At 61.8% G+C, this 13,866-nt stretch overlaps 1 protein-coding gene across 1 annotated transcript; it reads left to right on the top strand.

Moving 5' to 3' along the window:
• Nucleotides 1-445: 445 nt before the first annotated feature.
• Nucleotides 446-11,824, top strand: MEX3D (mex-3 RNA binding family member D). Its single transcript, XM_050910534.1, has 2 exons — nt 446-998; nt 10,443-11,824. Exons 1-2 carry the CDS (start codon nt 446-448, stop codon nt 11,708-11,710), a joined length of 1,821 nt encoding a protein of 606 aa, XP_050766491.1. The 3' UTR covers nt 11,711-11,824.
• Nucleotides 11,825-13,866: the final 2,042 nt, after the last annotated feature.

The raw sequence follows: 13,866 nt of genomic DNA on the forward strand, positions 1-13,866 counted from the left end.
GCAGCACCGTCCGTGCCCGCCCCCCCCGGAGCGCCGTGCCCACCCCGGGCGTTGCCGTGTGGGATATACGAGTCTCGGTGCTGCCCGCCCGGCTCCAGCCAGGGCCCGACCCGCCTTCGCTCCGGCCGTGCGCCGTTCGTCCCGCGTGGGGCGGTGCCGGTGGGAGCCGGACACGCGTGGGCCCGGGCCGTCTTCACGGGCGGGGCGGGGCCGGCACCGCCCCCTTCCTGCGGCGGGGCGGGGCCGCCTCCCGCGGAGGTGGGGGGGGGAGTGGGGGGGCGCGGCGGGCGCATGCGCGCGGCGGGGCGCGGCCCATTGTCGGGGCGGGCTGACGTCGGGGCGGGGCGGGGGCGGTGCGGCGGGGGGCGCGCAGAGAGGCGGCGTGCGGCGGGCACCGCCACCGCCCCGGCCCGCTCCGCTCCCGGCCAGCCGCCGCCCCGCCGCCATGCCCGGCTCTATCTACCAGCCCGAGGGCGGACAGCCCGCCCGCGGCCCGCCGCGCTGCCTGGCGCTGCTCAGCCCGCCGCCACCGCCGCCTCCCGCCGGGCAGGAGCCGCCGCCGCCGCCGGAGCCCGAGCGGGAGCGGGAGGGGCCGCCGGCGCAGGACGAAGCCGCCGCCCTGAGGTTCGCCCTGGACCAGCTCTCGCTGCTGGGGCTGGAGGAGGCGGGCGAGCGCGGGCTGCGGGCGGCGGAGGCGGCGGGCGGCGCGGGGCCGGAGGAGCCGGAGGCGGCGGCGGCGGCGGGAGGCGCGGGGCCGGGCGGCCTGCAGGCGCGGGAGCGCGGCGGCGGTGGCGGTGGTGGCGGCGGCTCCCCCCCGGCCGCCGGCGCCGCCTCTCCCCCGGCCGCCTTCGGTAACTTCGCCCCGCACCTGGCGCCGCCCGCCGCGCTGCTGGCCGAGCCGCTGGGCGCGCTGGGGAGCAGGAAGAAGAGCGTGAACATGACCGAGTGCGTGCCCGTGCCCAGCTCCGAGCACGTCGCCGAGATCGTGGGCCGGCAAGGTAACCCCCGCCCCGCGTGGGGGGGGGGGGGGGGAGAGGACACACGGGACACGCGGGGACACCCACCCCCCCACCCCCCCCCCTTTGTCCGCCCCCGAGCGCCCCGCGCCTTCCCCGGGGCTGCGGCGCCGCCTCCCGCGGGATGCGCCGGCCCGGCCCGGCCCCGCTTTATTTGGGTCAGTTTTAGGGCTTTGTCTCCGTGCCCGGCAGCGCGGAGGCGGAAACTTAACGGCGACAAATCCCGCGGCCCTGAAACTCCTCCCGCGGACGCGCCTTCGCCGTGGGTTTCAGGAGCGAGCTGCTTTTCTTTGTGCCTTTCCCCAACGCGCCGTCCGTAAATATTAATTCAACTATATAGGCCAGCAAAACGACACGGGTGGGATAAACACTTTGTGCACACGGAAAGTTCCCGGGCGCCACGCGAGTCCGTGGGAGCTGCCAGGACACGAAGTGCAGGCGAAAGCTTTGATTTTATTGTAGTTGAGTGCCTCTTTCCGCCTCCCCCCACCCCCCTCCAGCTCGGTATCTCAGACTCGGCGTGTAAATGATACTCGATGTCTCAGACTTCATATATAAATGATAACGAACGCGCCCGTTTATTAGGCGACTGGAGCTCTGCCGGCGGGCAGCGGAGGGGTGCGAAGCCCCGCTCGCACTCAGCTGTCACAAAAGGACGCCCGGGCACGCCTCAGCCCCAGCCCTCTCCCTGGGTGGGTGTGCCTGGCGTGGGCTTTGTCTCGAGGAAATCCGAAATAGCCCTTAACCAAAGTTTTGCCTTTTTAAAAAAAAAAAAAAAAAAAAAAAAGACAAGACCCCAGGGAGGAAGATTTAAGACAAAAAAATAAAAAGGCAGCTGCTACCCGCAGGAATCCCGGCAGCGATGGGCAGTTCGGCTCGCGGGGAGCCTGACCTCCGGGGTGTTTTCGCCACGCAGGGCTCTGGCACCCCAGCCTTGCCCTCGCTCCCGCGGCTCCCATCCCTCCCTGGGCAGGGGGCTGCGGGGCAGGGGGCTGGGGGGGCATTTTTTTCCTGGGGGGAAGCGGGGAGCTGGGCAGCCTCATTGTTCTCTTTGTTAGCCAGAGCCATGCTGTGATGAGCGCGGTGACATCATGCTCTGCGCTTCCCATTGGCCTGCGCTGCCTCCCAGCCGGCCCCGCTTCCCGGCCTCCCAACTTTCCGCGCACCCCTCGCCGGTCCCACCGCCCCGGCCGTGGGGTCCCACCGGGTTGCCGAGCCCAGCCGGGGCAGCTGCGTGGCATGGCAAAGCCCGCTACGTTGCCGGAGGAGAGGAGCGCGGCACCGCGCCCTGCTCGGGAGGATCCTGCTTCTCCCTGGGCTGGATGGGGACCTGCATTTGGTGGCCTTGCCGGCGGGCTCTGCAGAACCCCGGGGGTCCAGCAACTTGAAAGCAAACCTGTAACGGGATCTGGCGTCCACTGGGAAACGCCTTGGCTCTGCGAGTTCAAGGAGGTTGGAGGAATGGCTGCTTTCGGGCCAGCGAGCTGTCGGTTGGCACCCTTTCTCCCAGCAGCTGGGGTTGGGTGTTTCGGCTGTGGTGAGGCCCCGGTGCTGCGCCTCCAGCACCCCGACGCTTTAAATGTGCATCGAGGTACCTGCCCCAAACACCTCGTGCAGAGGTTTGGGTGCTCGCTAAGCTCCATGGGCTCATGGGGCTCCTGGAAAAGAGCTGCAAAACAAAATTATTGTACCAGCTTGAGGAGGGGTGCTGGGGGGGCACCGTGTCCCGCCGGTGGGCTCGGAGGGGACCTGGGGCCAGCGATGGGCTGGAGCTACCTGCCGCTGCCCCAGCCTGCGGGCAGGAACAGCTCTCCCTGGGGGTTTTCCCCGATGTGTTTCCTGCCCCTTTCCTGATCTCGGCTTTTCTGCAGCTCCCAGCCTGTTCAGATGCTGTGCCCTGGCCCCGTTGTGCTGGGTTTTTGGCGTGAAGGGGGGCTCGGCATTTGGCACCCCCAGTTCTCGCTGGCGGGGGGTGTGGTTGGGCAGCATCCGAAGGGACGGGGCTGTCAGCAGGGTGTCTTTGTGCTCTGGCTGCTCTCCGGTGCTGCTGGCAGCTATTTTAAATCGGGGATGTGTGAGGCCAGTGCAGCCCGAGCAGGGGTGGTACCGAGGTCGTTCGTAGCTGCCTGCCTCTCCAGGTCTCGCACTGAGCTCGCAAATGAGCAGAGCCCTTCTCGCTCACCTCATCCTCCTGCACCCTTGCTGGCTCCCGGGTCCTTCTGGTCCCCAGGTCCCTCCATGCGACTCTCCCTCGGTCTTCGGTAGCCCCGTGGCAGCGGGGCTCCGGCTGCGCAGCAGCGTGGAGCTGAGCCTTGGGGTGCTTCGTTGGGCCTGGCCATCGTTCCAATGGCGAGATGTGCTGCTGGTGACGCCGCGGGCCTTGGTCGGACTCCCTCAGACTGTGTCCCCGTTGCTCTTGTCTTTCCTGCACTACCCAGCCCGGCCATGACCTGGGGAGCGGGCGCTGGTGGTGCCGCCACACTCAGAACGTAGGAAGGAATGAAGAAATGGATACTGGGTGCCCTGGAAGGGTCTTGGGTTGGGGCAAGGCTGGGTTTCTCTCCCCATACACCATGTGCTGAGGAGCAGCTCTCAGGGCGCTTTGGGACCGGTCCTGCTGTCCCCAAGAGCCCGGCAGCCCCTTGCTGCCATCGGGGTGAGCAGGGACGTGGCTGGGAGGTCCCGGCAGCCGGGGCAGCGCTTTGCCTGTCAGACCAACGGACGGCTGTCCTATGTGGGCTGAGGTGGGACGGAGGCTGTCAGACACGATTTCTCCTACTTCTCCTTTTTCTTCGATTTCTCTCCTCCAGATCCACTAATTTAACCCTTTCCAGAAGGGAGCAGCAGCAGCTTAGCAGGTAAATCTTTGTTGTGTAAAGCAAATCTGTGTTTTCTTGACTGAGCTGGAGAGGCAGTTGCCATGAGCCCTCGTCCGGATCAGCATCGGTGATGGTGCGGAGCAGCGTCTGCCAGCCAGGATCTGCGGCTTTTCTCCTCCCTGCCCACACGGCTACTGAAAGGCAGCGTGGCCTGGCGGGATTACGTGGCCGTGCCTTTGTGTGCAAGCCCGTTCATGACTCCTGCCGGGGGAGGGACCGTCTCCAAAAAGTGCTGTGGGCATTGATCGCAGTGGTGTGGGCTGATCTTGCTAACGAGCAAAAAGAGCGGTGGTGATAACGGAAATCACTGGGGAAAAGGGAGATGGGGAGCATGGGGCGGGCTGGGCGTTAGAGTTGCCCTGGCTCTTGCATGTCGGCATCGTGCCGGTGTTGCTCCCTGGTGTCGCAGCTTTGGAGGTGCGTTTCCAGCAGCTTCTGCCCCAACGAGGCCAAGAGGGTGATGGGTGGCCAGTGCAGCCGAGAGCCCCGGGCTCTACTCTCCCCTCCTATGCCACGTGCCTCTCGTGGGACGGAGCCAGCCACAGCTCCTCTCCTGGGCTCCGCTTCCCCATCTGCGACGCGCAGGGACTGTTCGCAGCTTTGCGAAGGATTTGGGAAAGTTGCCGTTTATAGAAGACACTGGGATGCTCAAAGGGGAGATCCAGGGAAGGATGAAATATGGCAGCTCTCCTCCCTGCCAGAGCGCAGCGGGCATTTCCGTGCTTGGAGGATGCACAGGGAGACCAAAGGCCTCAGTTTCTGGGCCAGCCCAAGCATCTGTAAACTTGCAGTGGATTGCTGGGGCTGCGATGAATCCTCTCATATTTCTGAGCCCTGGGCTGCCGCTCTCTGCTCTCCTCTGCCCATCACGCCACGTCCTTTGAGGTTGGCCTGGCTGCCTCCTCCCGCCTCTGTGGGTCGTAGCAGAGCCAGAAACTCCTGAAGTCGGTCACATGGATTGATCTGATCGCTGAAGTATCTGCCTGCGCATCTTGGCTCTGGCACCGGCTTCCTCCTCTCTGGCCCGAGGCGAGGAGCCCAGGCTCCCTGCCTCGCTTTTCCCAGTGTCTGGAGAAGAAACAAAGGTGTGATGTGCCTGCCTCCCGCAGCGTGGTTGCAAGGATGAATTAATTACTGTTTGCAGAGAGGTGGGAAGAAGCACTCGGCAAGAGGGGGGATGAGATGCAATGGAGGTGCAACGTGTTCTCCTCCACGTCTGGCCTCAGTCCTGGCGCATCCTGTGCCATTCGCCTGTAACGAAGGGGGCCGGCAGTGCCGTAACACCGGATCTGAGGCCAGGAGATGCTGCAGAACTGGGGAAGAGGAAGGGCAACTTCTTTCTGCAGCGGGTAGCATGCTCCAGAGGGCTGAGTGCAAGGTGTCAGCCGGCTCCCGGGCTGCGGAGGCTGTGATGAACACAGTCTTCCTGGTTGATGCCATCAGAGGCTCCTCCAGAAAAGCGCTGTTTACTCTTTCTTGGGTTTTCATAGCTCAGAGCTGGGCACTGCAAGTGCAAAGCTTCTCAGGCAAAAGGAGATGTGGTCTGGCCAAGGAGATCGGCTGGCTTTGTCCTCCTTATGTGGAGGAGACCACCTTATGTCAAAGCAGGTGCTGGCCAGGCCGTGCTGGGGATCAGCGAGTGGATGAGCTGCGGCGGGTCTCTTACCTCTGCCCTGGGTAACAGCAGGAACGCAGAGGACGGAGAGGCACATCCCAGCCCGCTGCCCCAGCCTGCGCTGTACTGGTTTTCATGGGCTCTTGTGATGGTCGCAGCCCTGATCCGGCTGGGGCTCCTGGCAGAGGGCGAAGTCCTCTTTGGCAGTGCCAGGAGCAAACGTTCAGGGAGAGCAGCCTCCTTTCCTGGGGTGCCGCCTCCATCACTGCATCATCCCAGGGAGAATCCCCTGGGATTCTGTTTCTTGTCCGAAACTAGTGATTTCTCAGCCCGAGAGCAAGTGGGATGGGTCCAGCAGCTCTGCAGGGCAGCTTTGCTGAGTGGGGTGGGCAGAGAGCAGCTCAGAGCTGGCAACAGTGGGAGGAAGGGAAGGGTATGGAGTCTGGAGGTCGGAGGGTTTGAGAGGAGCATCCAGCTCACACCCCTCCATGGGTGCCATCTCTGCAGGCAGAGCTGGGTGGTGGCGCGAGGGGCTGTGACTCGGTGGGGTTACGTGTGCTTGAGACCCCCTGGAACGAGGGTGTTTGCTTGCAGCTGAGCATGGCCACGGGTTGGCACGATGAGTTTGGGCCCACGGGGACTCAGAGCTCTGCCAAAGAGCTGTAACATGGCGACTCGGCCGCTGCCGGGCTCTGGTGAAAGCCGGGCTCTGGTGTTGAGAAGGGATCTGTTGGGGCTGCGGCACCCCTGGGTCTGCTCCCTCTCCGTGCCCCCCAGGTTTTGGGGGTGTTTCCTTTTGGATCTGAAAAGTGCTTTTAAAGCCACCTTGTTTATAGACTTGTAGCAAAGTCTGGCACCTTGTTTTCCTCCTCTCTCGTCATTAATGCTGCATGCCGGCCCTTGGCAAGGTGAAACATGGGAATGCCAACTGCTGCCGCTTGGTTGAGGTAAGGCGCTTGATCCGGCAACGCTGGGGTGAGGGCGTCTGCGGTGGGGCTCACCGGCAATGCCGGGCGGCCCCTGGTCATCTCCACAGCCCCCATCCAGCACGGCCCCGTTCCAGCGGGGTTGTGCTGCACCGACTTCAGAGGGATGCAGCGATCCGGGATGGCGTTTTCATAGCGTGCTTGGGTGGGGGCTCGTGGATACCAATCCGAAATACCTCGCACTGGTGCGGATCATTCCTCCAGTTGCAGGTTGCTGGTTAAACCACTTGTGTCCTGCACTTCGAGTATGTCTGGCTCTCGGGGGGGTTTTGGGTGAGCTTGGCCATAGGGTGTCAGCATCTCCCTGAGCGTGGGCAGGAGCAGCGGTGGCTCAGCCACCTCTCCGGGGTGCAGATGTGATGGAGGACAGGCGTTGTACTGCTGTGAGGCTGTCTCTCTTCACCAGTTCCTGGTGTTGCAGACCCATAGCTTGCTGTGCCGTGTGGGTTTAAATGCTTTACTGAATCCCAGTAGAGGGAGGCTGCCCATCCTTCCCAGTTGGGGCTTTTTAGGACCTGTTGCCTGGGAGTCCCCATGGCCGAGGGGTGGCCTAGGTGGAGTTTGGGACTGGGGGCAGCGGCAGGACAGGTTGGTCCCTGGATGGGACCGTGGTGCTCTCCTGGCTCTGCCCCCGCGTGTCCCCGATGCACCCATCCGGGAGCACTCACCGGTGGTGTCGCGATGACGGAGGCTCCTCGCGCTGAGCGATGCAAGCGCGGTTCCTGGTGCAGATGCCAGCACATGGCCTCGGGCAAGCGGCTTCCTTGGCCGATGCCTCCTTTTCTGCAATCTTTCCCCGCTTGCCTCTGCGGGTGGGCAGGGATGCAAGCCAGCACCCCCGCTGCCCCAGACCTGCCGCCGTCCTCTTTTACACCAGGATTGAAAAAAACCAGCTCTGACCCATGATGCGTTTTGCTGTGCCACGGGCAGCCCCGGCACAGCACGGGTGTGGTGGCCCCGGCAGCGTCCGGCAGCCACGGGTCATGTGTGTTTTTCCTGCCCTGCTTGTTTGAGGAGGGTGGAGCTGGCCAAGCCAGGCACCCCTTTAATTTTTAACCCAGGTTTCTGGCTTTACCCCTAGGAAGGGCTCACAAGGAGCAGCTGGATAAACTCTTCCTCCATTTTGTGCTGCCATAGCATCAGTTCGGTCCCACCGGTGCAGCCGGCGCAGTGGAGCGGGGTGAGGAAGAGCCTCGCTGTGCCATGCCCCCTGCGGGACGTGGCTCCCGAGCAACTCCTGTTTGCAGCTCCTGGCAGCTGCTTATACCTTTGAATCTTGAAATTGCTGCTTCCTGCTGGGGAGGGCGAATTTTGGACCTTAGGTGTAAGGCTGGTGTCCGTGGGAGGCACCGGCAGAGCCCTGCGGTAGCTCCCAGCCCGGCTGCCCTTGCCCGCTGCCACTGTGCTTGTACCGGTTTGCCGAGCAGAGGGAGACCTTATAGCAGATACCAGAATAAATCGGGGGGGGGGAAACGGGAGTTGCAGGTACCTCACTCTGGACGGCCTCGCAGAAGCTGGCACATACTTAAAAAAACTTCACCTTTGATGGTTGCTGGTTCTGCCCTGCCCCAGTGACTGGGCCGTTGCTTTCCCCACCATATGCCCCCAGCCATAAATACACCTTCCAGTTGTTGTCCTAAATTAGGAAAAGCGTGGGCAAACCCTTCTCCACCCACATTCCTCCTCCGCGTGTCCCTGCAGCCGCTCAGCGGCTTCCCTGGCTCCAGGGAAGGGGGCAGCTCTGTGCGGTCCCCAGCCCTGCCTCTGCCTGGCCGAGCCCGGCCGGTCGCACGAAGGTTTGAATTTGGGCTTGTCCCACTGCCCTGAGCTGGGAGTGAATCCCTGGGGCAATGCAAGGGGGGAGGAACATTTGTTTGATAGCAACAAGTGCTTGGAGGTGGCCTTCAAATGCTTTCAGCCTGGCTTGTATGAAATCCAGAGGGTTTCCCCCCCTTAGGAGGGAGATCTCAGCAGGTCTCCTGCCTCCCCAGCTCTATCTGGCTGCTTATCTGCCTGCTCCCCTCCCAGATGCCCCGCCAACCTGCCTGTTGCCATCCAGGGACCTTTGTGGGCAGCAGGTAGAGCACTCATAGAGCTGCCAGCACCCCAAGGCAGCCTGGAGCCGGGCAGGGGCCGCGCTGGCTGGTGCAAGTTGCTTTCGAGGTTTTTTGGAGGAAGTGTCTGGAGAGGCTGGTGTCATCACCCGTCGGCTCCCTGAATGTGGCTATTGGAGGGGTTAGTGCTGCCAAAAAGCTGGGCTGTGACACCCAGGACAGCTGCTGCTCGCTTATTTTGAGGTTTTTTTACTTCTTGTTATTGGTGATGCTTAATGCCCTGGTAAATGCACCGCGCTGAGGCCTCCAGGAATAGCATGGCCCCCGTTAGGGCTCTGCTTTCCCGCTGCTAGCGAGCGCGGGTTGATTTGCCTGGTTGGGACAGCCCTGCCTGAATGTCCTGGCTCAGCCCCGGCTGAGTCCCTTCAACCTTCCAGGGCTCTCCCTTCTCCAGCCTTGCAGCTGGAAGTGCAGCCCTGCCCTTCCTCAGGGAGCGTCTGGGAAGAGGAGGAGTGCCCCGAGCGAGCCGTTTGCGGAGGAGCCAGCCGGGCGCTTGCGGCTGCCTTGGCTGCTGTGTCTGCGAGGAGTCGAGCTCTCCCCGCTGGCGTGCGGCTATTTATCGATGGGGATCTGCAGCAGCAACGTTTGCAGGGGACGGGGACAGTCTCGGGGCTCTGATCGAGCAGCCTCCATCGCTGCAGGCTCCCGGCTTTGCTTTGCGTGCCCTGCAAAGTTCAAGGGGTGCGTGGGAGGTGGGAGACGGGGTCACTCGCCCTCGTGTGCCGGGAGCAGAGGGTGGCCAGCCAGGCTGAGCTCCCGGTGCGGTGCGCCTGGCTCATGTGAATTGAATTAAGTGCGTGCACTGAAGCGCAGGCAGAGCGGATGCAATTAGCAGGGAAGCGGTGCTGCGCTTGCAGCCGGAGGCAGCTCCTCGGCGAGAGCAGCGGTGACCAGTCCCGGAGGAGAGCAGGAGCCTTTCACTGGACAGGCGCTGCAGTGACTCGCAGCTGGAGTCCAGTTTGCCCACGGGAGGAGAGGGGCAGGGACTTGCCCGGGGTTGTGCGAGGCGAAGGTAGAGCTGGCAGCAAAGCCCCGGTCTCCTGCATCCCAGCCTGGGCTCTGCCTGCTGAATCATGTTCCTCGTGCGGGGGAAGCAGGTCTTTCCAGAACGGGGAGAGCCGGTGCCCCGTGAGCACCCCTGCCCCAGCCGGCGAGGGCGCAGCCTCTCCGCCCTGGGGTTTCTTCCCTCAGGGCAGGGAGAGGGAGGTGGCGGGTGCCGGTGCCGCCTGGCTGCGGGGAGCCCCAGCTCCCCCATCCCTCCGGGGCCATCGCTGCTGCCATTGGGGTGCGGCCGGGGCTGTTTCTCGGGTTTAGCTGCTGGCTGAGACGTGTCGACAAACCTGCAGGATCCAAACAAGCCTTTTCCTTCCATCATCAGTGTCTTTTTTTTTTTTCCTTGCACCTCCTTAAACACCTTTTGAGTAAACCCAGCTTGCCGTCCCCTCAATGGCCCAGAAGGTGCCCCCATGGCTGCCTGCCCTGGCCCCTCTCTGCCCACGCGTTGTCCCAGCCCTCGGGAGCCAGGCTGTAGGCTGTGTCCCACGGGTCCTCGATCCCCACTGTGGCGCGGAGAAGGTGGTGGCAGAGGGTCAGGCCGGTGCTGGGAGCCTGGTGTGTCTCGGATGAGCCGGTGCAGCCCCCCAGCACCAAGCTGTGAGCCCTTGGGTGCCTTTGAGGTGGGAGGGACCCCTCTCTCCAAGGATGTCTGTGCTGCAGGCGCAGAACCAAAGGGACCTGGTATTCCTGCATCTCCCCATCCTGGGTGGGCAGGGGCTCCCCGTGAGGTCTCAGCTTTGACGTGTCATTTTTTTCCCCTTCTCCTTGCTCTGCAGGCTGCAAAATCAAAGCCCTACGTGCCAAGACCAACACATACATCAAGACGCCGGTCAGGGGCGAGGAGCCTGTTTTCATCGTGACTGGGAGGAAGGAGGACGTGGAGATGGCGAAAAGGGAGATCCTCTCGGCCGCTGAGCACTTCTCCATGATCCGGGCGACGCGCAACAAAGTGAATGGGCTGACGGGAGCGATGCAGGGGCCCCCCAACCTGCCGGGACAGACCACCATCCAGGTGAGGGTCCCGTACCGTGTGGTGGGGCTGGTGGTGGGGCCCAAAGGAGCCACCATCAAGCGGATCCAGCAGCAGACGCACACCTACATCGTGACGCCCAGCCGGGACAAGGAGCCTGTCTTCGAGGTGACAGGCATGCCCGAGAACGTGGACCGGGCTAGGGAGGAGATTGAGGCGCACATCACTATGCGGACAGGCTCCTTCATCGACATCAATGCCGACAACGACTTCCACTCCAACGGCACCGACGTCTGCCTCGACCTGCAGGGCAGCACGGCCAGCCTGTGGGCCAAGGCCCCCCACCCTGCCCGCCGCCCCTCGGCCGCCCTCCGCAACGACAGCCTCAGCTCCCTGGGCAGCGCCTCCACCGAGTCCTACTACAGCGGGCGGGTGGCGGACGCCAGCCCCACCAGCCCCTACAGCACCAGCAGCGGCTTCACCTTCAGCGAACCCCCGGCCCCGCTGGGCTCGGAGGAGTGCGACTTTGGCTTCGACTTCTTGGCCCTCGACCTCACAACACCCACCACCATCTGGTCGCCCTTTGAGCGCTCAGGCAACCCCTTGCAAGCCTTCAGCAGCTGCTCCTCCATCAACGGCTCGCAGAGACGCAACAGCAGCACGGCCACACCGCGCCACTCGCCCACCCTCCCCGAGAGCGGCGGCGGCGTGGCCCTGGACCACCCCTTAGCGCGCCGCATCCAGAGCGACCCCGTCAGCACCTTGTCCTGGCTGCCCACCCAAGGCTCGCTGTCCTCCTTCTCCAACAGTACCGGCTACTCCTCCTCCTCCTCCCTGCCCGGCAGCATCTCCGCCGCCTCGGGCTCGCCCACCGACTCCAGCAGCTCCGACGGGCACCGCAAGAGCTCCCGCGAGTGCATGGTGTGTTTCGAGAGCGAGGTGATCGCTGCCTTGGTGCCCTGCGGCCACAACCTCTTCTGCATGGAGTGTGCCATGCGCATCTGCGGCAAAGCCGAGCCCGAGTGTCCGGCTTGCCACACTCCCGCCACGCAAGCCATCCACATCTTCTCCTAGCCGGGTCCGGCTCGCCAGGGCAGCCCGCCCTCCCCTCCACCCCAACACAGCTTTTTAAGGACTTTAAACTGTTTAAATCAACCTTTTTATTTAATAACGGATCCGATGGGCGCAGGGGGTGGGGGGCGGGAAGGAGAGACTGCTGCTTGCGGGCTGGAGAGGCGGAGAGGGCAGGACGGCGGGGCGGGAGGGTGGCCAAAATACAGGGGGTCGGGAGGGGTGGGGAAGAAGGGGCTGACAAAGACAACGAGGAAGAGGGGTGTGAAACTGCAGAGAGGAGGAAACTCCGATGTTTACAGAATAGCTTTAATTCTTCACCCGGCTGTGGTGGCTGGGAGGAGGAAGCCCAGCTGTTCTTCAACAGTCCTTCCCAAATAACAGTATTCAGTTTGCAAAGTTAAATAAACAGAAAGAAAAGGTCCGGTTGCACTTTTTATTTTAGGACACGCAAGGGTTGTCTTTTATTTTTTTAAAATCATTCTATTATTATTATAATTTTTTTGTTGTCGTTCTTTTTGTATGTAGTTATTTTTTTGGATGAGTCTTGACGGTTCTATAAAATATATATATATTTTTTTTGTAACGCAGGTCTATCTTCTATTTTGCCAATGTGAAAACTGCCCAAAAACGTGTGATGAGAGGTCAGGGTCATGGCTGGAGGGGCCAGGCCGGGCGGGGGAGCTCGCGGGATGGAGAGGGCACAGTTAACATGCCATGTCACAAAAACCAGACAGATTTCTATCTCCTTTTTATTTTGTGGTTGGTTTTGGTTTTTTTGGTTTTTTTTTTAATTTTTTTATTTTTTACCTCTTTATGTATATGTAGGGAATTTATAGGAAAATATGTACTTTATTGAATAAATTTTAAAAACTAAAATATATTTTATTTTAAAAAGAAAATAACGGACCTTTAACCTTACATGGCTAAAGTACTGATTATATATTTGCTGAGCTGACTTGACGGTTATGAAAATTGTATCAAGAGTTTTATTTTTTGACTTCAAAGCCTTCTTAATAAAGACTTTTTACTATATATGAATTCATGTGCTCCCTACGGTGTCTCACTGCCTGCACCCTCTCGGCGCCCGTTCCAACATCCTCTGGACCAGCCACCCTGCTCTGGTTTTGTGTCGTACGTCTGCCGGTCCGTACGCCTGCCGGTGGTTCGCTTTTTGGCAGCGTTTACCCTCTGCTTCCCCTGTGCTGGGGGCACGGACCCTCCTGCAAATGCCATGGCCGAGCCGTGACTCCCTGGGGCAGCCGGGGCGCAACGCGGGATGGGGTGATGGGGAAAACGCACCCCTTGAGCACCCCCTTGCCTCGCTGCTTCCCTGGGTGCCATCAGGCGACCGTGGCACGGTTTGCCGCCAGGGCTTGCTGCGCCGGGGCTGCTTGCACACCCTGCTGCCATAGCTCTCCCCGGCCGCGCTGGGGCTTTTGAGGGGGCTGTCGGAAAGTGCCATCGACCCCCTTTGGGGAGCGGTAACTACCGAAAGGCTGCCTGAGTGCCTGTTTTTTTCCCTGGCTGAAAGCTCAGCTATTAATGGAACTCCAGTCTGTGTCTACGGGCTGCACATGGCATGAACCCGCCTACGTGATTTGTTAATGAACCACATGCTGCTGACAGCCCTTGGGCAATTAGGGATTCATTACTTTTTTCATCAGAAAATGTCTTTGTGTGTTCCCTGTTGCAGAATGCACTCGCTTTTTTCGAGGGGGGGGGAGGAAGGGCAACATTTTCATCGCCCCACTTGCCATGTTGCGCTAAACTGCTGGAGCGCGCTGGGTTACCGGAGCTGGCACCCTCTGCGATGGCTTTGGCATCCCCGGAACTGTGCCAGCTCCAGGGTGGCACGGCAGGGCTGCTGAGTCTCGGCGAAGCCAGCTGGGAAAAAAGCGGGTGCCAGCTTGGGTGCTCGGGGCAGGAGCAGGAACCGACAGGGACGCGTGCCTCCTCCCGGCAGGTGAATTTGTCCCTGTCCAGGCCGGGTGACCCTGCTGTGGGTCTGGCCTTCTCCTTGTCCCCACGGGCACTCCTGTTCCCAGCAAGGTGGTGCTGCTCGCTGTCCCCCACCTCCCGCCCTGCTTGGGCCTCCCCTTGTCACTCTGTCTCCAGCTGCACCCACCAGCAGCCACCTCCACGTGGTAGCCAGTCGC

Source organism: Gymnogyps californianus, chromosome 24 (genome assembly GCF_018139145.2).
Source record: "Gymnogyps californianus isolate 813 chromosome 24, ASM1813914v2, whole genome shotgun sequence".
Taxonomy (NCBI): Eukaryota; Metazoa; Chordata; class Aves; order Accipitriformes; family Cathartidae; genus Gymnogyps; species Gymnogyps californianus.